Source organism: Pelobates fuscus, chromosome 2 (assembly GCF_036172605.1).
Source record: "Pelobates fuscus isolate aPelFus1 chromosome 2, aPelFus1.pri, whole genome shotgun sequence".
Taxonomy (NCBI): domain Eukaryota; kingdom Metazoa; phylum Chordata; class Amphibia; order Anura; family Pelobatidae; genus Pelobates; species Pelobates fuscus.
In genome coordinates, this window is record NC_086318.1 from 449,038,764 (window position 1) to 449,063,563 (window position 24,800).

The window sequence follows — 24,800 nt, forward strand, 5'->3', positions numbered from 1 at the left end:
GACTGCAGCACTCACACACACAGTCTGTATTATACAGAGACACTGACTGCAGCACTCACACACACAGTCTGTATTATACAGAGACACTGACTGCAGCACTCACACAGTCTGTATTATACAGAGACACTGACTGCAGCACTCACACACAGACAGACAGTATGTATTATACAGAGACACTGACTGCAGCACTCACACACAGAAACACTATTATACAGAGATACACTGACTGCAGCACTCACACACAGTCTGTATTATACAGAGACACTGACTGCAGTACTCACACACTTATACAGAGACACTGACTGCAGCACTCACACACACACAGTCTATTATACAGAAATACACTGACTGCAACACTCACACACAGACATACTGTATTATACAGAGATACACTGACTGCAGCACTCACACAAAGACACACTATTCTACAGAGATACACTGACTGCAGCACTCACACACACAGTCTGTATTATACAGAGACACTGACTGCAGCACTCACACACACAGTCTGTATTATACAGAGACACTGACTGCAGCACTCACACACAGTCTGTATTATACAGAGACACTGACTGCAGCACACACACAGTCTGTATTATACAGAGACACTGACTGCAGCACTCACACACAGATACACTATTATACAGAGATACACTGACTGCAGCACTCACACAGTCTGTATTATACAGAGACACTGACTGCAGCACTCACCCACAGTCTGTATTAAACAGAGACACTGACTGCAGCAATCACACACAGTCTGTATTATACAGAGACACTGACTGCAGCACACACACAGTCTGTATTATACAGAGATACACTGACTGCAGCACTCACACACAGACACACTATTATACAGAGATACACTGACTGCAGCACTCACACAGTCTGTATTATACAGAGACACTGACTGCAGCACACACACACACAGTCTGTATTATACAGAGACACTGACTGCAGCACTCACACACAGACACACTGTATTATACAGAGACACTGACTGCAGCACTCACACACAGTCTGTATTATACAGAGATACACTGACTGCAGCACTCACACACACAGTCTGTATTATACAGAGACACACTGACTGCAGCACTCACACAAACAGACAGTCTGTATTATACAGAGATACACTGACTGCAGCACTCACACACACAGTCTGTATTATACAGAAAGACACTGACTGCAGCACTCACACACACAGACAGTCTGTATTATACAGAGACACTGACTGCAGCACTCACACACACACACACACACAGACAGTCTGTATTATACAGACACTGACTGCAGCACTCACACACAGTCTGTATTATACAGAAACACACTGACTGCAGCACTCACACACACAGTCTGTATTATACAGAGACACACTGACTGCAGCACTCACACACACAGTCTGTATTATACAGAGACACTGACTGCAGCACTCACACACAGACACACTGTATTATACAGAGATTCACTGACTGCAGCACTCACACACAGTCTGTATTATACAGAGATACACTGACTGCAGCACTCACACACAGTCTGTATTATACAGAGACACTGACTGCAGCACTCACACACAGTCTGTATTATACAGAAACACACTGACTGCAGCACTCACACACACAGTCTGTATTATACAGAGACACACTGACTGCAGCACTCACACACACAGTCTGTATTATACAGAGACACTGACTGCAGCACTCACACACAGTCTGTATTATACAGAAACACACTGACTGCAGCACTCACACACACAGTCTGTATTATACAGAGACACACTGACTGCAGCACTCACACACACAGTCTGTATTATACAGAGACACTGACTGCAGCACTCACACACAGACACACTGTATTATACAGAGATTCACTGACTGCAGCACTCACACACAGTCTGTATTATACAGAGATACACTGACTGCAGCACTCACACACAGTCTGTATTATACAGAGATACACTGACTGCAGCACTCACACACACAGTCTGTATTATACAGAGATACACTGACTGCAGCACTCACACACACAGTCTGTATTATACAGAGACACACTGACTGCAGCACTCACACACAGACAGACAGTCTGTATTATACAGAGACACACTGACTGCAGCACTCACACACACAGACAGTCTGTATTATACAGAGACACACTGACTGCAGCACTCACACACACAGACAGTCTGTATTATACAGAGACACACTGACTGCAGCACTCACACACACAGACGGTCTGTATTATACAGAGATACACTGACTGCAGCACTCACACACACACACACACACACACACACACACAGTCTGTATTATACAGAGACACGCTGACTGCAGCACTCACACACATAGACAGTCTGTATTATACAGAGACACTGACTGCAGCACTCACACACAGACACTGTATTATACAGAGACACACTGACTGCAGCACTCACACACAGACAGTCTGTATTATACAGAGACACACTGACTGCAGCACTCACACACACACACACACACACAGTCTGTATTATACAGAGACACACTGGCTGTAGCACTCACACACAGACACTCAGAGCAGAGGAAACCACTGACCTAAGATATACAGGTTTCTATTACCCAAGGAAGTTACAAAGGAGCAGGAACCTCAGACACACAACCAGCCGGGTTCAACAAAAACACCAACGATCATGCCTTACCTTTGAATTTGCAGATGTATGAAAGGATATTGCGGCAAACAGCTGCAGGGGAGAAAAGAATGTCAATCAGCAAAAAGCAGCCATATTCACAGTAAACACGCACAGGGTGATTCATTAAAGTGAGAATTGTTTGTAGTTTAAAATGATTTTCAAATCAGAGTTACATTTGAAATGCACTTTGAATTCGAACTGTAGCAAATAACTCTTTTAGACCACCATGACAGATTGCTCCTCAAGGGTGTGTCCTCGGTCCCCTACTCTTCTCTATCTATACTGCCTCTGTCGGTGACAGTATAATTTATACGCAAATCTATCTATTCTCCCCTGATCTCTCACAATAAGGAGACGCTGTCTTCCCCCATGCAAAATTTATTCAGAGAACTCCCTAAAAGGTCCGTTACCATTCCCTCTATTACTGAACTACCCCACGAAAGGGTCAGTTACAACTCCTTCTATTACTGAACTACCCCACGAAAGGGTCCGTTACCACTCCCTCTATTAGTAAACTAACCCCTGAAAGGGTCCGTTACCACTCCCTCTATTACTGAACTACCCCACGAAAGGGTCAGTTACAACTCCTCTATTACTGAACTGACCCACGAAAGGGTCCGTTACCACTCCCTCTATTAGTAAACTAACCCCTGAAAGGGTCCGTTACCACTCCCTCTATTAGTAAACTAACCCCTGAAAGGAACCGATACCGCTTCCTCTATTACTGAACTACCCCACGAAAGGGTCCGTTACCACTCCCTCTATTACTGAACTACCCCACGAAAGGGTCAGTTACAACTCCTCTATTACTGAACTGACCCACGAAAGGGTCCGTTACCACTCCCTCTATTAGTAAACTACCCCCTGAAAGGGTCCTTTATCACTCCCTCTATTAGTAAACTAACCCCTGAAAGGAACCGATACCGCTTCCTCTATTACTGAACTACCCCACGAAAGGGTCAGTTACAACTCCTTCTATTACTGAACTACCCCCGAAAGGGTCCGTTACCACTCCCTCTATTAGTAAACTACCCCCTGAAAGGGTCCGTTACCACTCCCTCTATTAGTAAACTAACCCCTGAAAGGGTCCTTTACCGCTCCCTCCATCATTGAACTAACCCCTGAAAGGGTCAGTTATTACTCCCTCTATTAGTGAACTACCCCCTGAAAGGATCCATTACCACTCCCTCTATTACTGAACTACCCCACGAAAGGAAGCGTTACCTCTCCCTCTATTAGTGAACTACCCCCTGAAAGGGTCCGTTACCACTCCCTCTATTACTGAACTACCCCACGAAAAGATCCGTTATCACTCAATCTATTAGTGAACTAACCCCCGAAAAGATCCGTTACAGCTCCCTCTATTAGTAAACTACCCCCTGAAAGGGTCTGTTACCACTCCCTCTATTAGTGAACTACCCCCGAAAGGGTCCGTTATCACTCCCTCTATTAGTGAACTACCCCCGAAAGGGTCCGTTATCACTCCCTCTATTAGTGAACTACCCCCGAAAGGGTCCGTTACCGCTTCCTATATTAATAAACTAACCCCTGAAAGGGTTAGCTCCCTCGATCATTGTGCTAACCCCTGAAAGGAACCGTTACCTCTCCCTCTATTAGTGAACTAACCCTTGAAATGGTCCGTTACCATTCCCTCTATTAGTGAACTTCCCCCTGGAAATGTCCTTCAAAGTTTTAGTAACTCACCTTTGACAGCACAAGAGGCATGGAAGGATTTGTGTATCGGATGAAAGGGAAATAAGAAGACAGGTTTGTGAGGACACAGGACAAGATGACAGGATCCGTGGCCTCGTATGTCAGGATAGAGTGGAGAACATCAATCCCCTCTGCTACTCTGCCCTGCTGCAGTGAGAGAGAATAGCTCAGATATGTACAATTCAATGAGCAACAAATCCTCACATTGATTACAAGATGCATTCTTAACACAAAGTAAAGGCAGGGCCCCATACATTCTAAGCACAGAATGGGGAGAATAAGCTGGAGAGCTAGTTACTGAAGGATAATGTACAGACAGGGAGCTAGTTACTGAAGGATAATGTACAGACAGGGAGCTAGTTACTGAAGGATAATGTACAGACAGGGAGCTAGTTACTGAAGGATAATGTACAGACAGGGAGCTAGTTACTGAAGGATAATGTACAGACAGGGAGCTAGTTACTGAAGGATAATGTACAGACAGGGAGCTAGTTACTGAAGGATAATGTACAGACAGGGAGCGAGTTACTGAAGGATAATGTACAGACAGGGAGCTAGTTACTGAAGGATAATGTACAGACAGGGAGCTAGTTACTGAAGGATAATGTACAGACAGGGAGCTAGTTACTGAGGGATAATGTACAGACAGGGAGCTAGTTACTGAAGGATAATGTACAGACAGGGAGCTAGTTACTGAAGGATAATGTACAGACAGGGAGCTAGTTACTGAAGAATAATTTACAGGCAGGGAGCTAGTTACTGAAGGATAATGTACAGACAGGGAGCGAGTTACTGAAGGATAATGTACAGACAGGGAGCGAGTTACTGAAGGATAATGTACAGACAGGGAGCTAGTTACTGAAGGATAATGTACAGACAGGGAGCTAGTTACTGAAGGATAATGTACAGACAGGAAGCTAGTTACTGAAGGATAATGTACAGACAGGAAGCTAGTTACTGAAGGATAATGTACAGACAGGGAGCTAGTTACTGAAGGATAATGTACAGACAGGGAGCTAGTTACTGAAGGATAATGTACAGACAGGGAGCTAGTTACTGAAGAATAATTTACAGGCAGGGAGCTAGTTACTGAAGGATAATGTACAGACAGGGAGCGAGTTACTGAAGGATAATGTACAGACAGGGAGCGAGTTACTGAAGGATAATGTACAGACAGGGAGCTAGTTACTGAAGGATAATGTACAGACAGGGAGCTAGTTACTGAAGGATAATGTACAGACAGGGAGCTAGTTACTGAAGGATAATGTACAGACAGGGAGCTAGTTACTGAAGGATAATGTACAGACAGGGAGCGAGTTACTGAAGGATAATGTACAGACAGGGAGCTTGTTACTGAAGGATAATGTACAGACAGGGAGCTAGTTACTGAAGGATAATGTACAGACAGGGAGCGAGTTACTGAAGGATAACGTACAGACAGGGAGCTAGTTACTGAATGATAATGTACAGACAGGGAGCTAGTTACTGAAGGATAATGTACAGACAGGGAGCTAGTTAATGAAGGATAATGTACAGACAGGGAGCTAGTTACTGAAGGATAATGTACAGACAGGGAGCGAGTTACTGAAGGATAATGTACAGACAGGGAGCTAGTTACTGAAGGATAATGTACAGACAGGGAGCTAGTTACTGAAGGATAATGTACAGACAGGGAGCTAGTTACTGAAGGATAATGTACAGACAGGGAGCTAGTTACTGAAGAATAATTTACAGGCAGGGAGCTAGTTACTGAAGGATAATGTACAGACAGGGAGCTAGTTACTGAAGGATAATGTACAGACAGGGAGCGAGTTACTGAAGGATAATGTACAGACAGGGAGCGAGTTACTGAAGGATAACGTACAGACAGGGAGCTAGTTACTGAATGATAATGTACAGACAGGGAGCTAGTTACTGAAGGATAATGTACAGACAGGGAGCTAGTTAATGAAGGATAATGTACAGACAGGGAGCTAGTTACTGAAGGATAATGTACAGACAGGGAGCGAGTTACTGAAGGATAATGTACAGACAGGGAGCTAGTTACTGAAGGATAATGTACAGACAGGGAGCTAGTTACTGAAGGATAATGTACAGACAGGGAGCTAGTTACTGAAGGATAATGTACAGACAGGGAGCTAGTTACTGAAGAATAATTTACAGGCAGGGAGCTAGTTACTGAAGGATAATGTACAGACAGGGAGCTAGTTACTGAAGGATAATGTACAGACAGGGAGCGAGTTACTGAAGGATAATGTACAGACAGGGAGCGAGTTACTGAAGGATAATGTACAGACAGGGAGCTAGTTACTGAAGGATAATGTACAGACAGGGAGCGAGTTACTGAAGGATAATGTACAGACAGGGAGCTAGTTACTGAAGGATAATGTACAGACAGGGAGCTAGTTACTGAAGGATAATGTACAGACAGGGAGCTAGTTACTGAAGGATAATGTACAGACAGGGAGCGAGTTACTGAAGGATAATGTACAGACAGGGAGCTTGTTACTGAAGGATAATGTACAGACAGGGAGCTAGTTACTGAAGGATAATGTACAGACAGGGAGCGAGTTACTGAAGGATAACGTACAGACAGGGAGCTAGTTACTGAATGATAATGTACAGACAGGGAGCTAGTTACTGAAGGATAATGTACAGACAGGGAGCTAGTTAATGAAGGATAATGTACAGACAGGGAGCTAGTTACTGAAGGATAATGTACAGACAGGGAGCGAGTTACTGAAGGATAATGTACAGACAGGGAGCTAGTTACTGAAGGATAATGTACAGACAGGGAGCTAGTTACTGAAGGATAATGTACAGACAGGGAGCTAGTTACTGAAGGATAATGTACAGACAGGGAGCTAGTTACTGAAGAATAATTTACAGGCAGGGAGCTAGTTACTGAAGGATAATGTACAGACAGGGAGCTAGTTACTGAAGGATAATGTACAGACAGGGAGCGAGTTACTGAAGGATAATGTACAGACAGGGAGCTAGTTACTGAAGGATAATGTACAGACAGGGAGCGAGTTACTGAAGGATAATGTACAGACAGGGAGCTAGTTACTGAAGGATAATGTACAGACAGGGAGCTAGTTACTGAAGGATAATGTACAGACAGGGAGCTAGTTACTGAAGGATAATGTACAGACAGGGAGCGAGTTACTGAAGGATAATGTACAGACAGGGAGCTTGTTACTGAAGGATAATGTACAGACAGGGAGCTAGTTACTGAAGGATAATGTACAGACAGGGAGCGAGTTACTGAAGGATAACGTACAGACAGGGAGCTAGTTACTGAATGATAATGTACAGACAGGGAGCTAGTTACTGAAGGATAATGTACAGACAGGGAGCTAGTTAATGAAGGATAATGTACAGACAGGGAGCTAGTTACTGAAGGATAATGTACAGACAGGGAGCTAGTTACTGAAGGATAATGTACAGACAGGGAGCTAGTTACTGAAGGATAATGTACAGACAGGAAGCTAGTTACTGAAGGATAATGTACAGACAGGGAGCTAGTTACTGAAGGATAATTTACAGGCAGGGAGCTAGTTAGCGTATATACAGACCTTCTAAAAGACAGATGGTGACAGTATGAACCATCTGCACCATTCATCCTGGCCTGAATATAACAAAAGTTTTAATGCCCGTTGCAGGTATCATTCACACACTGCACTCTATATTCCTGGCAAAGCTGCAGGCTTAGGGCATTAGTTTATACTTGGATGTTGTGAGGTAGCATTTATACATGGCACTGGCTACAATAAATACATTAATTTTAATTCATTTAACGATATAAATAGACCCGTTCTGGTCTCTTCTCCTTACCTCCTCACAGAGAACCCCAAAAGCCACCCGGATGATGCCTTCAGAAAAAAAAGTCATGGCTTCCCACTGGGCGTGGGTGGAGGACAGAGGGCTGCCAGAAGCCTTACCAGGATTAACTACAAGACAGAGTAGCAAACTTTAATTGCAGTGTAAAAACATATATCGTTTTCCTTTAATTATATTGCATCATATATTAAAAAGCTTCTCCTTTAATTTCAATAATCACACTTCAAATACAAAGACGTGGTTCTGTAATTGTGGAATAAAGATACCAGGTGCTTATCATGTATGTATAACTTATAAGTTAATTTAAAGTAGAGCCACACGGTATGCTGACGACATGCTTCCTTTCTCAATATATATTTATCAAATCAACCATAAATCTTTGTGAAACCTACACGTTTGAGGCTCCTCGTCCACTGGTGCGGTCAACATAAAACGAAGCCAGTTTCCAGCCATGTGAAAGCTAGTGTGAGGATCCAGACGGCACACAGCCTTCAGGATGGTTGTCATCCAGGATAGGAACACTGCAAAAAGAAAGCAGTCAGACAACTAGACTTGCAGGGAAAAAAAAAAAACCATGTTCACGGGTAACTTGAAGCACCACAACCAGATTGTGGAAGTGGTTATGGTGCAGGGATCTCTGTGTGCAGCGGTTCTTCGTAATCTCAGTTTTCTGTAACTTGTTTATCTCATCGAAGTGGTTATAGTATGAAGTGTCCCCTGGTGTCTTCCCTTTCAGTGGTAAACCATTTTTTAATGTTTTAACGCTAAACGAGAGTCCACAGCAGCCCATTTTCCCCGAGGAAGCATTAGCCCTGAACAGCAATGTGCAGCAGCGATTGGCTGAGAGGGTCAACTGATTATTTTTAGCCTATCACAACACTCATTGTTGGTATAAATCAATATGGCCATAAGGAAGTGTGCTATCTGTGTCTTAGCCACACCGTCAGTGGGGCTATGGGAAGCAATGGACCCTTATTCAGTGTTAAGATATTTGAAAATGGACTCCAGGAACTACAACCAATTCAATTAGATGAAATAGTTATAGTGCGCAATGTCTCTGTAAAACGATCCACACTCTCCTTACATAACATGACACCAGAAAGCCTACCAGCAGCAGTTCGGTAGTGGGTCCCTAGGAAGCCGTGAAGCCTTACACTAGAAGCCCTTTCTATCTTTCAAAGTATGAGAGGGGAGGATGCCACCTGGAAATCTAGGAAGGCGTTGGTAACTGTAGATGTGGCTTTCCCAGGCTGATTCAGCACATGTCTAAACACATCTCTAACAATCACTTTTAATGAGACAAACTCACTGCCATAGGAAGTATTGAAATCCTCATCACAGTCAAAATCCAGGCGGGAATATTCACAGCTCGGACTGTCGTTTTTGGAAGGGAAACCAACCTAAAATAAGTAAAAATAAAAGGTGCTAGAGAGACAAACCATGTAGCTACCAGTTTGTGTATAGAAGAACATTCCAGGAACACTCTGGGCACCAACACAACTTGTGCATTTGATAGGTTTTGTCCTCAAATTTCTGCTGTATTTTCATCCAAATTTCTTTAGTTTAGAAGAAAAAAGGTTTTGCAGCTTTCTGCAGTGGAATTCTGCTCCCCCCAGCCAAACTCTTATGTTCACAAAGCAATTGGACATTTACTTATCTCAGCCACTGAGAGATCAGTGTGATCTCTCTCATTGTTCACCTTCCATTTATAAAAGGTTTGTGAAAAGGCCTAGTGTGGCCATGAGGACAGGATTACGCTGCATAAGAAGACAATTTAAATCGCTGGAAGTTCTTTTTTCCTCAGAATTAGCAGCAGTACGCTACGCTAGGGATGTTCTAATCTAGAGATGGACCGCTAACCTCCTATGTATAATGCCCTTTGTATTCCCTTACTATTAAACAGAAAATATGTAATAGCTATTACAATACGTCGAACGAAACTCATACATAAATAGAAATAGTGGTTCACTAGTTAAGTTACTGCTGCATGTACTGAACACCTTTGGTCCAAATGCTGCTTAAACAGAGGATGAAATGTTTTCTGCCCAGGTGATCCGTCTCTTTTAGTCTTATATGCCATTACTATGGGGTCTGTGATCCTTCCCTGCTTCTAAAATTAACCAGAAGATGATCCTATCTTTTAACGAAGCAGTTCTTTCCAAATATATATTTAAAGGAGAACTGTAGCTTTAGGAATCCAAATTACATTAAAAAGTAATAAGGTAAAGTCGAGATATGGAAGACAGATCTGGGGTGGTTAAGACAGGGTAGCGATGATAATTAAATCACAACAAAATAAAAATAAAAAGAACTAGACGAGTAAAAGAGTATGAAAGAAACACATCACTAACGATCTTCTCCGGTATTCCTGGGAGGTCTGTGCCTGGTCTCCAGCAACGTCACTGACAATCAACCAGGGTCTGGGTTTTTAACATCTGATCTTGGCCACCCTCTCTTGACTCTACAGCCCCAATCTTTTGTCAAAAGACCCTAGTTCCGTCTGCACCTCTAAGAGGCTGGCCTTTCAGACCTTCATTACTTTTTTCCTGTACGGACGTGGATCCTGTGGTCAGACAGGTCTTACGGCTTTAAATACCATCCAATTCAAATTTCAGCGCAAACGAGCATGCTCAGATGCTATTTAACACAAACAATCCCCAAACCTGTGTACCAATTGCTGTGCACATTTTTTTTCCCATGTAGACTGTAAGAGTCACAGCCAGAAGATGTGTGAGGCTAGGGCAGAAATAAACAAAAAACAAATAATTTAATGGCAGACAACAGAGAAGCAATACTTTGATGTACAGACATTTTCTATACACCAAACTGTTTAAACAAGCTAAAGTTGTTTACCTTGCTTACAGTGACCCTTTAAGGAAAACTACAGATTTCATCAGTACCGGCTGGGTACTTTGCATAATTTGCAATGACACCCGACGGTAAAATCACAGCTGGGGGTCCAGTGACAAGAGGGGAGGCTCTTTTGTCTCAGTACATCTCTTGACTGAGCTGGAATTTCAGTAAATTTCAAACACAGTCAATATAAGTATTGCATAAAGATTCTAAGTGAAATAATAATTTTCAGGTGTGGGGAGGGGGGTGGACGACATGGCAGCTTTAAGTTGTGTTGGTGTCCAGAGTGTTCATTTAAATGTCAATGGTCTACATTTTAAAGCATTTAAATCGGGAGAGCGTCATGACGTGCGGACGTGCGGAGGCGTGCTGACGGCGGGATGACGGAGGAGGAGGGGCGGTCTGCCATGTAATGGCGCGCCCGGCGAGAGACGACCGCGAGCACCATTAAGCACCATTAAGTTTTTACTTGCTTCCATACCGTATACCAGCAACTGGCTTTTCAAATCGTATGCCTGGAATTTGGTAATACTCAAAGGGGGGACTTAGAACTGCGCACTGCAGTAATCCGAAACTCTATAAGCGGCAGTCCGACCATCTGCAGCCCTGAATGTGGATAGAGACGACAGCCTTATGCACACGCCGGACGCCCGGACACAAGTGGTTCAGCCCCTAAAACAACAGCCACGCTGAAAATTGAAATAATCGGAGTCCCAACGACGCTTCAGTGCGGTAATATATATCAGCCGCTGTGCTGTTTCAACTTGTTGTGTGGTATGTGAAGACTAAAATTTTCAGCGTATTCTGCCTCTGCATGGTAAAATAGCCTGAAGCCTGAAGTCTGAAGCCTTTAATAATGCCCTCAATGCCTTTAATAATGCCTATTCCGACCATATTCTGTAACTGAACTATTAGAGCGACAGAGAAAGAGAAAGAAAAGAGGAAAGGGCTACAACCTAATGCTAAAAGTTGTCCCAAGGGTATAATTTATCATGAGTGCACAATATGAGCATAATATGTTTAAACCGTGAAATATACAGTACAGAACATTAAAATTGCACCTTGGGACCAATATAGTGGATGTGGATTTTTTTTTTTTTTTTTTTTCTCTCGATCCTTTGCATCCGAAGGATTTGTAAAAATATCAAGTGGCAATATATCTGCTAAATATATTACTGCTAAATATAATCCACCTAATATTCATCAAATTCATCAAATATTGGAAGCAATTGTATAGTATTATATACTGTATATGACCTTAAGTGCCTCCTGAATATGGCTGCTAAAAAGACACATGACACAAAATCCTCCTTGAGGAAGGACAAAAAAGATACAACGCAAGATAAATCTCTATCAACTTACTTCTCTCCCCAACATAAAAACTCTAAACAGATGATGAATGACACAGACGTTAGTGTGGAAGGCTTGGATACGGAGATCAATAAAGAGCCGTTAACAATCACTTTTTTTTGTTCTACCTTAAAGGACAACTTGCAACAGATCAAAATGGAGTTGGCTACAACAGCCACAGAAATAAAATCAGAAATCAAACAAGAAATAAATGTACTTGTGGCAAAGATAGACAAGTTTGAGGACCAAATTAAAGAGCTGGAATTTAATGTACAAAATCTAGCTGAAGACTGCCAAACGGCCAATCATAAGATTTTGGACCTGGAGTCTAAATTGAACGCTATCGAAGACCGGTCTAGACGTAAAAATCTGCGTTTTAGAAATATAGCAGAAAAGGGAAGACCAGAAGATGTGAGACAAACCCTGATGGAATACTTTTCTGCGCTGGGGGGGGGAGTGTAATTCACATAATCACTTAATAGAACGGTGCCACAGACTTTTCAAACCTCAATCCATCCAGAACGATGCGCCGCGAGATATCATTGCATGTTTTAATACAGACGACTATAAAGAAAAAGTGTGGAAAGCCGTAAGAGAGAATCACCCAACCTCGGGCAGTTTTCAAAGCGTAAAAGTATTCCAGGACTTATCCTTCGAGACGAGAGCAAAAAGGAAAATGTTTAATCCAGCAATTCAAGTTCTCAGACGTCATGAGATAAAATATAGGTGGCTTTATCCGCCCAAAATAAGCCTGTCGTTTGAAGGGAAAAGAGAGGTATTTGAGTCAAATACCAAACTGCTGGACTGGCTGAAAGCGAACAAATTGACTTTGTAAATAGCGGAGTCAGGGGCCAGGGCTAGTATCTGATATTATAAGGAAAGAAGGGGAAAGGGAATTCTTTTTTTTTTTTTTTTTTTTCTCTTCTCTCGGGTGCAATAGGACATGGTGGCAAGGATATGCAGCTGGTCTTTGGTTGAGATAAGGGGAATATATCAGAAATAACCCCTATAATTGTTAGCTGAGCATTAATTCTGACCTAACAAGTGTTAAGTAGTAAAGATTTTTTCACGTTGTGAGGAGTTATGGAAAGGGCTCCTAATGAAAGGGCTATTGCAAACAATAGCCAGTAATATGGGTTCAACACTAAGGCGATGGTAAATAAGTTGACAAGAATTTGATCAAAATGTATGTATAGTAATAATTGCTGTATCATAATTCAATTTAATCTAGAACGACATTATTTCACAGCAAGGTTTGACTCAAATATGGGAGTAACACAAATATAATGAAATACACGGGTTTAAAGATACACGGAAAAAGGATACAAATTAAGATAACACAGAGATACAGTAGTGAGAAATAAGAAAAGACCTCAGTGAGGTACATTGATAAAATAAAAATCCACACGGGGATATAATTTTCGGTAAATGGGATAGGATTGGAAATTGTTGCTAGGGCAGTTTTATATCACATAAGTTGTTATCACATATACTTGCACTAGGAGGTCAATTTTCTGTAGACCAATAAGAAGGGGTATACTTAGATACACATTGAAAAAACGCTATAACGCAAAGAAAAAAAAACACAGTGTATATATACTTCAAACAGAAGATATGATGTAGTCTCATTAATATATTAATGTGAGAAGTTGATTTGGTTTAAATGATATAAATGATTTATGTCCTTAAAGGGAATTTTTTTTTTTTTTTTTTTTTTGGGTGTAATAGGAGGATATGGTGTTAAGGATATGTAGGTGGTTTTTGGTTGAGATAATGGGAATATATCAGAAATAACCCCTATAATTGTTAGGTGAGCATTAATTCTGGCCTAACAAGTGTTAAGTAGTAAAGAATTTTTCACGTTCTGAGGAGTATATGGAAAGGGCCCCTAATGAAAGGGCTATTATAAACAATAGCCGGTAATATGGGCTTTAACACTAAGGTGATGGTAAACAATTTGACAAGAATTTGACCAAAATGTTTGTATAGTAATAATTGCTGTATCATAATTTAATTTAGAACGGCACTCAAATACGGGAGTAACACAAATATAATGACACACATGGGTTTAAAGATACATGGAAAAAGGATATAACTTAAAACAACAAAGAGACACAGTAGTGAGAAATAAGAAAAGACCTCAGTGAGGTACATTGATAAAATATAAATCTACATGGGGATATAATTTTTGGTAAATGGGATAGGATTGGAAAATGTTGCTAGGGTAGTATTATATCACATAAATTGTTACCACATATACTTGCACTAGGAGGGCAATTTTCTGTAGACCAATAAGAAGGGGTATACTTAGATACACACTGAAACAATGATATAATACAAAGAAAAAAAACACTGTGTATATATATTTTTAATAGCTGATATGATGTTGTCTTATTAACATATTAATGTGAGAAGTTGATTTGGTTTAAACGATATAAATGATTTATGTCCTGAAAGGAAAATTTTTTATTTTTTTTTTCTCTCTTTCTCCCCTTCGATGCGATAAAGTGGTTTTCTCTAAGGCGTTTTTTTTCTGGGCCCGGTGGTAGGCTCGCCCCTCTTGGTGTAGTAATACTACATTGTTGACGTTGATTTCTATTTCTATCGGAAATCTACGGTTAAAATAGAGCAGAAAGAATCACCTTCTTTCTAAATCTAGCTGTGTGTTGGATGACCATGTTGGATCTTTTTCGATCCAATTTTAATGTGATGGAGTTTTTTGTTGTCTGTTTTTTGGTTGGTTTTTTATTTTTTTTTATTTTTTTCTCTATTATGTTTGTTTATGTTATCCCACGCTCAGAGCTTTTGAATTCAAGGACAAAGGAATGGCAAAAAATGACAAGAGTACCCCTATGTGGGGTGACTGGGGGTTTGAATATAATTACACCTGTTTAAATTTCTGATAGACACAGATGTTAAAATTTTTATCTTTAAATGTTCAAGGTTTAAACACGAACAAAAAAAGGAGTAGATTATATGATACCCTTAGTGAACATAACATTCAAGTGGCATTCTTACAGGAAACTCACTGGTTGCAAGATCTTAAACAAAGATGGGGCGGGGTTAAATTTACCAATATTGTACACGCTTCTTTAAGAGACAAGAAAAAAAGAGGAGTTGCAGTCGTCTTTAATAGTAATATTGAATTGGCAATTGAATATATTGAACTAGACCAAGAAGCCAGATATATAATTATTGTATGCGTAATGGACAAAAAGATCTATACCTTAGTAAATGTTTATTTACCGAATGTTGACCCTATGTCAAAATTTGCATCAATAATGGATAGAGTGGACAAAGTAGCTAAGGGTTATTTAATAATAGCAGGAGATTTTAACTGTGTGGGAGATCCCATAATGGATAAAACTTATATCTCTGCTACTACAAATGATAAAAGAACTGCCAAACAATCTAAGAAACTAAAAAATATTTGTAAACAATATAACCTTCATGACATATGGAGATTATTACATCCAACGGATAAAGACTATTCCCATCAATCGTGCGTGCATGGTTCATACGCTCGTATTGATTTTTGTTTATTAGAGGCCAATGTGATACCCTTATGCAAATCAAGCGAAATTAAGGATAGTCTATGGTCGGATCACAGCCTTATTCTACTAGACTTTGGTAACAAATCCCCAAGGGGGTATAATACTTGGAGATTGAATGACGCCCTCATAAATGACCCGAAGAACAAGGAAGAAATAACCCAATTATTAAAATTCTTTTGGTTAGAAAACAACTCATCCGATACTTCGCCTGCAAACAATTGGTGCACTCACAAATCAGTTATGCGTGGCTACCTAATTAAATTAGCACATATAATGAGGTCCAAAAACGGGAAGACCCTAACTGATTTATATATTGAGTTTTATAATTTATCTAAACAAAACAAACAAAATCCTGACGCAGAAACAAAAACTAGGTTAAATGGGCTACAAAAACAAATTAATCTTAAAGTGGAACAAAAAATCCAATTAAATATCCATAAACTAAGACTAAAAAATTACTATACTGGTAATAGAGCTAATAAGAACCTATCTAAAAGACTACGAAATCAGTATGCAAAAAACAGGGTGGAACAACTGACGGACGGCCAAAAGACATATTCGACACCGGCTGAAATAGGGGACAGATTTAATCAATTCTATGAAGATCTGTATAATCTTAAATTGTCGCCCAATCAAAAAGATATACAAAACTATCTTGCCGAAACCCAGATCCCAAAAGTTACACCGCAGGATCTACTAATGTTAAATAGGATCATCTCGGCTGATGAAGTCAAATTTCAAATAAATAGACTTCCTACTAACAAAACTCCGGGCCCCGATGGCTTCACGAATAAATATTATAAACAAATGCAGTCCTTATTAATTAACCCTCTAACAGAAATGTTTAATCAAATAGCTCTAAATAAATCTTTTCCAACTGAATTACTACAGGCCAATATTGTTCCGATACTGAAACCTGATAAACCCAGTCACAATCCTAGTAACTATAGACCTATAGCCTTGATTAATGTGGACATGAAGATCTACGCGGCCATTATCGCGGATAGAATTAAGTCTATTGTTGCGACGCTGATCCATCCAGATCAGATAGGGTTTGTACCGGGTAGGCAAGTATCCAACAATATTAGGAGAATAATCGATACTTTGGACTGGGCTAATAGAAATGGGAGGCCCTTCCTGGCCCTGTCGTTGGATGCTGAGAAAGCTTTCGACAGGGTCGGGTGGGGCTACCTCAGTGAACTCCTTATCGCTTTTGGGTTCACGGGCTGGATACATAATGCCATTATGGCCCTATACTCCTCCCCCACTGCTAGAACGGTGGGTCCAAATATTACGGCAGGGTGGTTTGCACTCAAAAATGGTACACGACAGGGTTGTCCTCTCTCCCCCCTGCTGTATATATTGTCTATTGAGCCTTTGGCAATTAATATTAGGAATAATTCCCTAATCCAAGGTGTCCAAACGAACTTGATGGATATTAAGATATCATTATACGCGGATGATGCGTTAATTACTCTTACATCTCCAGAGTCCTCTTTAAAAACGCTAATGAAGGAAATTAAAAGGTACTCTAATTTGTCGAACTTTAAATTAAATGTAACTAAAACCACAGCAATGTTTTTGAATTTCGATAGTGATATGGTAAACATCTTAACTCATTCTTATAAATTTATATGGACTGATGTGGAATTAAACTATCTGGGACTCCTCATAACCGCCAATGTGACAGATATAATGGAGAGGAATACAATGTTTTTCATGAGAAAGATGAATTTCAAACTTAAAAGATGGAAAAATTTAGAAACTTCCTGGCAAGGTAAAATTAATATTATTAATTCATACATTTTGCCGAAATGGCTATTTATGTTCTCTATGATGCCACTCAAAATACCGGGGCCTTTGTTGGCTATGATTCAAGCCAGTTTTAACAATTTTATTTGGAATAATAAAAAACCCAGAATTGCTCAAAAAATCTTAACTAAAAAATTGTCTAATGGTGGACTAAATTACCCTAGTATTACCTATAGTTATTACGCAAATATTATTAGACATACTTATCTTCTTCAGGATCCTGTGCAGGTCCTCGAACCATGGTATATTTTAGAGTCTGAAATGGTGCAAACTGACACATTGCAATTCGCGATGTGCACAGTTACAAATAATTCTTTAACCAATATGTTCAAGAAATCAACGATATTATTTCAAATTTTGGAAGAGTGGATGAAAATTAAGAAAAAACTAGGCCTAATGAATAAGATACCCAAGACATGTACACTAGATATATTGCAAAGCCTTATAATAGATTTTTCTTTAACCCCTTAAGGACACATGACGTGTGTGACACGTCATGATTCCCTTTTATTCCAGAAGTTTGGTCCTTAAGGGGTTAAAGAACTGGGCTAATGCAGATAAAATTAAGATATTACAAATTATGCAAGGCGATAACATTTTGTCATTTCAGTCCTTAAAAGATACTTTTCACATTCCATCTAGAGAAATTTTCACATATTTGCGGATAAAAAACTTTATACACAAAAACGTGCTCAAATCGACGTCCATTTTTGCTAAAAATTTGGAATTTATGTTTAAGTTGCAACCTATTAAAAAGAGCATGTCTGCTGCCTCAGCAATGTTGGAATCCCTTAAGGAGTCTCCCTATAGAGTGATTAAGACGTGGGAACTAGACTTGAAAGTGCAAATTTCGATAGATGACTGGAACTCCTCTTTAACGCGGGTAAATAAATATATCCACTGTTTAAATCTGTCAGAATGCCACTTCAAAGTTCTCTACAGATGGTATTATACACCTGTTAGAGTAGCCAAAATGTTTCATTCTGTCGAGCCAACTTGTTGGAGATGTGGAAGCCATTTAGGCACCTATATACATATCTGGTGGTCATGTCCAGTTGTTAAAGTTCTTTGGTCCTGGGCCTTCAATATTTTTACATCTATGTCCGTAGATAGAATTCCGGAGAATGCCGCTTCGGCTCTTATACATCTGAATTTGCCTTTTGATTCTCAAAAAGAGATATGTCTGGCTATCCATTGTTTAGTCGCTGTTAAAATTATTATTGCGAGAAATTGGAAAATATCCAAGCCGTTTAATAAACGATCACTGATAGAACAAGTAAGGCATCAAATATCAATGGAATATGAAATGATCAAAAACGCGAATGCTACTTCTAGAAAAAACAATTGGTATAGGGAATGGTTAGATAATTACAGTTCATTATTTGGATAAATACCCCATAGATGGTTATCTTTCAATGCGATTTATATGAGATATATAGATATCTGTGGAAATAGAGAAAGATCGCTTGAATTGAAAATAGAAGTCAATAACCCCACTATAGGTGGAAAAGAACATATTTTGAATATGTGCTCTGAGCTGGTGGATGTTTTTTTTTTTTTTTTTTTTTTTTGTCTTTTGTTTCTGTTGTGCCTTATTGTTGTTTCTGTTGTTTTTGTGGGTATGTTAGTACTGATATGCCGGATTATGAGTGAATACGCGATTACTATTTGTATGTTATGCATGTTAAACATAAAAGATCCATGTATTTATTGGACAGATGTGCATATATGCTAAGTATTAATTCCTGCATATTTGATGTATGTTAAAAAAATGAAAAATGTTTGTCTAATAAAGATTTATTAAAAAAAAAAATAAATGTCAATGGTCTACATTGTATAATGTTTATATTATATAAACAGCACTACAAAGGAGAAATTGCCCACAATACCGGTTTCATCAGCTAAAAGGGACTGAGCACCTGATACACAGCGAATTACCCATCTAAAAATTATGCAGGGCCCGACACCAGGCTCCATAACCATGTCAATCCATTGAAGTGATTATAAAGCCAAAGGTGAAACACTCACTTCCCTGCAATTACAACAGTAAGATTAAAATAAATTATCCTCCTTTGGTAAATAAATACTGTGGCTTCCTTGGATCCCCTATCCTCTTTTAATTTCTCCAATAATAGGCAGAAGTTGGACCTCACCTTCACAACGCTGGTCATAGAAATTTGTAAGAATTTGGGTATTGCAGCTAGAAGCTGAGGGTCTTTAGACAATAGCTCATGTCTGTAGAGCGATCCCCAAGTCATTAGAGTTGAAGATTTCAGAAACTGTAGGAGAGAACATAGAAACTATAAGAGACCTTGAACGAGAACAAAACACCAACCCAAGTTATCTGTAGGAGTACGTACCAGACTGGGGTGTCTTGTAAAGGCCAGCAATGCATTCAGATACTTCCCAAAGTTCACTGGGACCTTCGCATGGGGGTCCGCGGCCTACATGGAAATTAATTTCAATCATTAAGATTAAAATCTTTTACATTTGCAGATCAGGGGGGCTATAATATATTATAATATAATAATAACAGTATAATATCCAAACGCGTTTCACCAATATAAGGCTTTATTAATGGCTAAAAAACTTTTTTATCCATTGATAAAGCCTTATATTGGTGAAACACGTGGATAAAAAACTTTTATCCATTGATAAAGCCTTATATTGGTGAAACGCGTTTGGATATTATACTGTTTTTATATACTGTTAATAAAAAGATTTTGGTCACTTTTTACGTTTATACGAATATTACCAGGCCTTTTATATATATTTTATACTATATACATTTTCATATACTTTCTTCATTTTACTTCCTGGTATTATACTCCAAAGAATCCTAGGTGGCGATTATACCACCTACGCTTTTATCATAGAGCAGTTAGCCTGTCCTATACACTGTGAGTATATTTTATTATTTTATACACCAACAATATTTTATTGAGAGCACTATAGCTGTTTTATCTTCTCTCCGAGCTCCTGATACTACCATCAAGAACACTCATCTTATATCCTACAAGCGGGGATTATACTGCTGTACGCCTATAAAACTAGAGCTAGCAGAAGCTCTACCAAATGTGAGTGTATCTATTATATTTTACATCTTTTATTTCACGTGTGGAACATACTGCACCATTATTGTTTCCATTTTTATCTCCCACTTGGCCGTCTGTCAACACATAGAAGAGGATACTCGTCGTATATCCTGTAAGCGGGGATAATACCAAGCCATTCACACCAGAGCTGGATTAAGCTCTGTCAACTGTACGTAAGACCTCTCCTATTTTTACTATTTTGGATCATCTTACTCATCACTCACCACCTTCCTCCACATCTCTTGGATATCGTAACAAATAGAATCCTACAACTTCGGAGACCACTTAATAGATTTAATTGGACTTGTTATAGTTATTTATTTTGTATACTGGCGCAGACCCATCCCCTATTTATTTGTTTTTGCTTAGCTATAAGGTTATGGTGTAAGGAGGTCCCCTGTCTCCCCGCACACAGTGTATTATAACTGCAGCTATAAGGTTATGGTGTAAGGAGGTCCCCTGTCTCCCCGCACACAGTGTATTATAACTGCAGCTATAAGGTTATGGTGTAAGGAGGTCCCCTGTCTCCCCGTACACAGTGTATTATATCTGCAGCCATAAGGTTATGGTGTAAGGATGACCCCTGTCTCCCTGTACACGGTGTATTATAACTGCAGCTATAAGGTTATGGTGTAAGGAGGTCCCCTGTCTCCCTGCACACAGTGTATTATAACTGCAGCTATAAGGTTATGGTGTAAGGAGGTCCCCTGTCTCCCTGCACACAGTGTATTATAACTGCAGCTATAAGGTTATGGTGTAAGGAGGCCCCCTGTCTCCCCGTACACGGTGTATTATAACTGCAGCTATAAGGTTATGGTGTAAGGAGGTCCCCTGTCTCCCCGTACACAGTGTATTATATCTGCAGCCATAAGGTTATGGTGTAAGGATGACCCCTGTTTCCCTGTACACGGTGTATTATAACTGCAGCTATAAGGTTATGGTGTAAGGAGGTCCCCTGTCTCCCTGCACACAGTGTATTATAACTGCAGCTATAAGGTTATGGTGTAAAGAGGTCCCCTGTCTCCCTGCACACAGTGTATTATAACTGCAGCTATAAGGTTATGGTGTAAGGAGGCCCCCTGTCTCCCCGTACACGGTGTATTATAACTGCAGCTATAAGGTTATGGTGTAAGGAGGTCCCCTGTCTCCTCGCACACAGTGTATTATAACTGCAGCTATAAGGTAATGGTGTAAGGAGGCCCCCTGTCTCCCCGTACACGGTGTATTATAACTGCAGCTATAAGGTTATGGTGTAAGGAGGCCCCCTGTCTCCCCGTACACAGTGTATTATATCTGCAGCCATAAGGTTATGGTGTAAGGAGGTCCCCTGTCTCCCCGTACACAGTGTATTATATCTGCAGCCATAAGGTTATGGTGTAAGGATGACCCCTGTCTCCCTGTACACGGTGTATTATAACTGCAGCTATAAGGTTATGGTGTAAGGAGGTCCCCTGTCTCCCTGCACACAGTGTATTATAACTGCAGCTATAAGGTTATGGTGTAAAGAGGTCCCCTGTCTCCCTGCACACAGTGTATTATAACTGCAGCTATAAGGTTATGGTGTAAGGAGGCCCCCTGTCTCCCCGTACACGGTGTATTATAACTGCAGCTATAAGGTTATGGTGTAAGGAGGTCCCCTGTCTCCCCGTACACAGTGTATTATATCTGCAGCCATAAGGTTATGGTGTAAGGATGACCCCTGTCTCCCTGTACACGGTGTATTATAACTGCAGCTATAAGGTTATGGTGTAAGGAGGTCCCCTGTCTCCCTGCACACAGTGTATTATAACTGCAGCTATAAGGTTATGGTGTAAAGAGGTCCCCTGTCTCCCTGCACACAGTGTATTATAACTGCAGCTATAAGGTTATGGTGTAAGGAGGCCCCCTGTCTCCCCGTACACGGTGTATTATAACTGCAGCTATAAGGTTATGGTGTAAGGAGGTCCCCTGTCTCCTCGCACACAGTGTATTATAACTGCAGCTATAAGGTAATGGTGTAAGGAGGCCCCCTGTCTCCCCGTACACGGTGTATTATAACTGCAGCTATAAGGTTATGGTGTAAGGAGGCCCCCTGTCTCCCCGTACACAGTGTATTATATCTGCAGCCATAAGGTTATGGTGTAAGGATGACCCCTGTCTCCCTGTACACGGTGTATTATAACTGCAGCTATAAGGTTATGGTGTAAGGAGGCCCCCTGTCTCCCCGCACACAGTGTATTATAACTGCAGCTATAAGGTTATGGTGTAAGGAGGTCCCCTGTCTCCCTGCACACAGTGTATTATAACTGCAGCTATAAGGTTATGGTGTAAGGAGGTCCCCTGTCTCCCTGCACACAGTGTATTATAACTGCAGCTATAAGGTTATGGTGTAAGGAGGCCCCCTGTCTCCCCGTACACGGTGTATTATAACTGCAGCTATAAGGTTATGGTGTAAGGAGGCCCCCTGTCTCCCCGTACACAGTGTATTATATCTGCAGCCATAAGGTTATGGTGTAAGGATGACCCCTGTCTCCCTGTACACGGTGTATTATAACTGCAGCTATAAGGTTATGGTGTAAGGAGGCCCCCTGTCTCCCCGCACACAGTGTATTATAACTGCAGCTATAAGGTTATGGTGTAAGGAGGTCCCCTGTCTCCCTGCACACAGTGTATTATAACTGCAGCTATAAGGTTATGGTGTAGGGAGGTCCCCTGTCTCCCCGCACACAGTGTATTATAACTGCAGCTATAAGGTTATGGTGTTAGGAGGTCCCCTGTCTCCCCGCACGTAGTGTATTATAACTGCAGCTATAAGGTTATGGTGTAAGGAGGTCCCCTGTCTCCCGCACGTAGTGTATTATAACTGCAGCTATAAGGTTATAGTGTAAGGAGGTTCCCTGTCTCCCTGCACACGGTGACAGATTTTTCAGCCAAACCTGGAACAGAGGCACAGATCCCATAACATTCTGCATAACAGTTGAGCACTGGTGAGTAGTATGCTAGATGACAGAAGATATCTTACCACAGTTAGGGCACAGATCTGGTTACCCAATGCACACAGGACCTGGCAAAGTCTTTTAAGGAAGATATAACTTTTTTCCACCAGTCCCTCCACGTCTGCCATCCTGAGGAGAGAGCAGAATAGATTGCATTGATATGGCAGGTGAAATGGGAATGGGCCAGGGTGGGGGATTAGGACTTTATACTCACTGAGCAGCGCTAAGTATAGAATTCATGGCACTGTCTTCAAACAGGATCATTAGAGGTTCTCGATCCTCCAGCCTGCCCTGAAAACAGATGCAAGACCTAAGTTACTGGAATTCAATATAGAGGGAAAACATATATTAAACCACCACCTGTCCTCATTAATCCTTAACGCCGTTACGGCGTTCTATGCCGTCCCGCTTTAATTGGGCTTTAAAGTCGTTGCGGCGACATAGAACACCATAACGGCTTTGAGCCATGGAGCGCCCGATATACTCACCTTACTGGTGCTCCGCTTCGGGAGGACTGCCTGACAGCCCAGGCAGCACTCCCACGGCAAAAGAAGCCCCTGGGGGCCATGTGATCGCTCTCAAAGAGTGATGCCACCAAACATATAAACAGATTAACTCCTTCATTGCCACCTTACATGTAAACAGATTAACTCCTTCACTTCCACCGTACATATAAACAGATTAACTCCTTCCCTGCCACCGTACATATAAACAGATTAACTCCTTCATTGCCACCGTACATATAAACAGATTAACTCCTTCATTGCCACCTTACATATAAACAGATTAACTCCTTCACTGCCACCGTACATATAAACAGATTAACTCCTTCACTGCCACCGTACATATAAACAGATTAACTCCTTCACTGCCACCGTACATATAAACAGATTAACTCCTTCGTTGCCACCCTCTTCTTTAAGTGGTTACTGCTGAGAAT

General features: G+C 40.7%; 1 protein-coding gene across 2 annotated transcripts in view; it reads right to left on the bottom strand.

The window, feature by feature from the left end:
• Window positions 1–24,800, bottom strand: part of XPO5 (exportin 5) — a 170,825-nt gene that overhangs the window by 100,835 nt on the left and 45,190 nt on the right. For both annotated transcript variants that reach the window (XM_063444187.1, XM_063444186.1), the window contains 9 exons: window positions 24,075–24,151; window positions 23,887–23,989; window positions 20,151–20,234; window positions 19,944–20,069; window positions 9,531–9,621; window positions 8,614–8,742; window positions 8,216–8,331; window positions 4,370–4,525; window positions 2,675–2,716 (listed from right to left, as the gene is read on the bottom strand). In XM_063444187.1, the coding sequence (XP_063300257.1) occupies window positions 2,675–2,716; window positions 4,370–4,525; window positions 8,216–8,331; window positions 8,614–8,742; window positions 9,531–9,621; window positions 19,944–20,069; window positions 20,151–20,234; window positions 23,887–23,989; window positions 24,075–24,151 (924 nt within the window). The remainder of the gene's footprint in view (window positions 1–2,674; window positions 2,717–4,369; window positions 4,526–8,215; window positions 8,332–8,613; window positions 8,743–9,530; window positions 9,622–19,943; window positions 20,070–20,150; window positions 20,235–23,886; window positions 23,990–24,074; window positions 24,152–24,800) is intronic.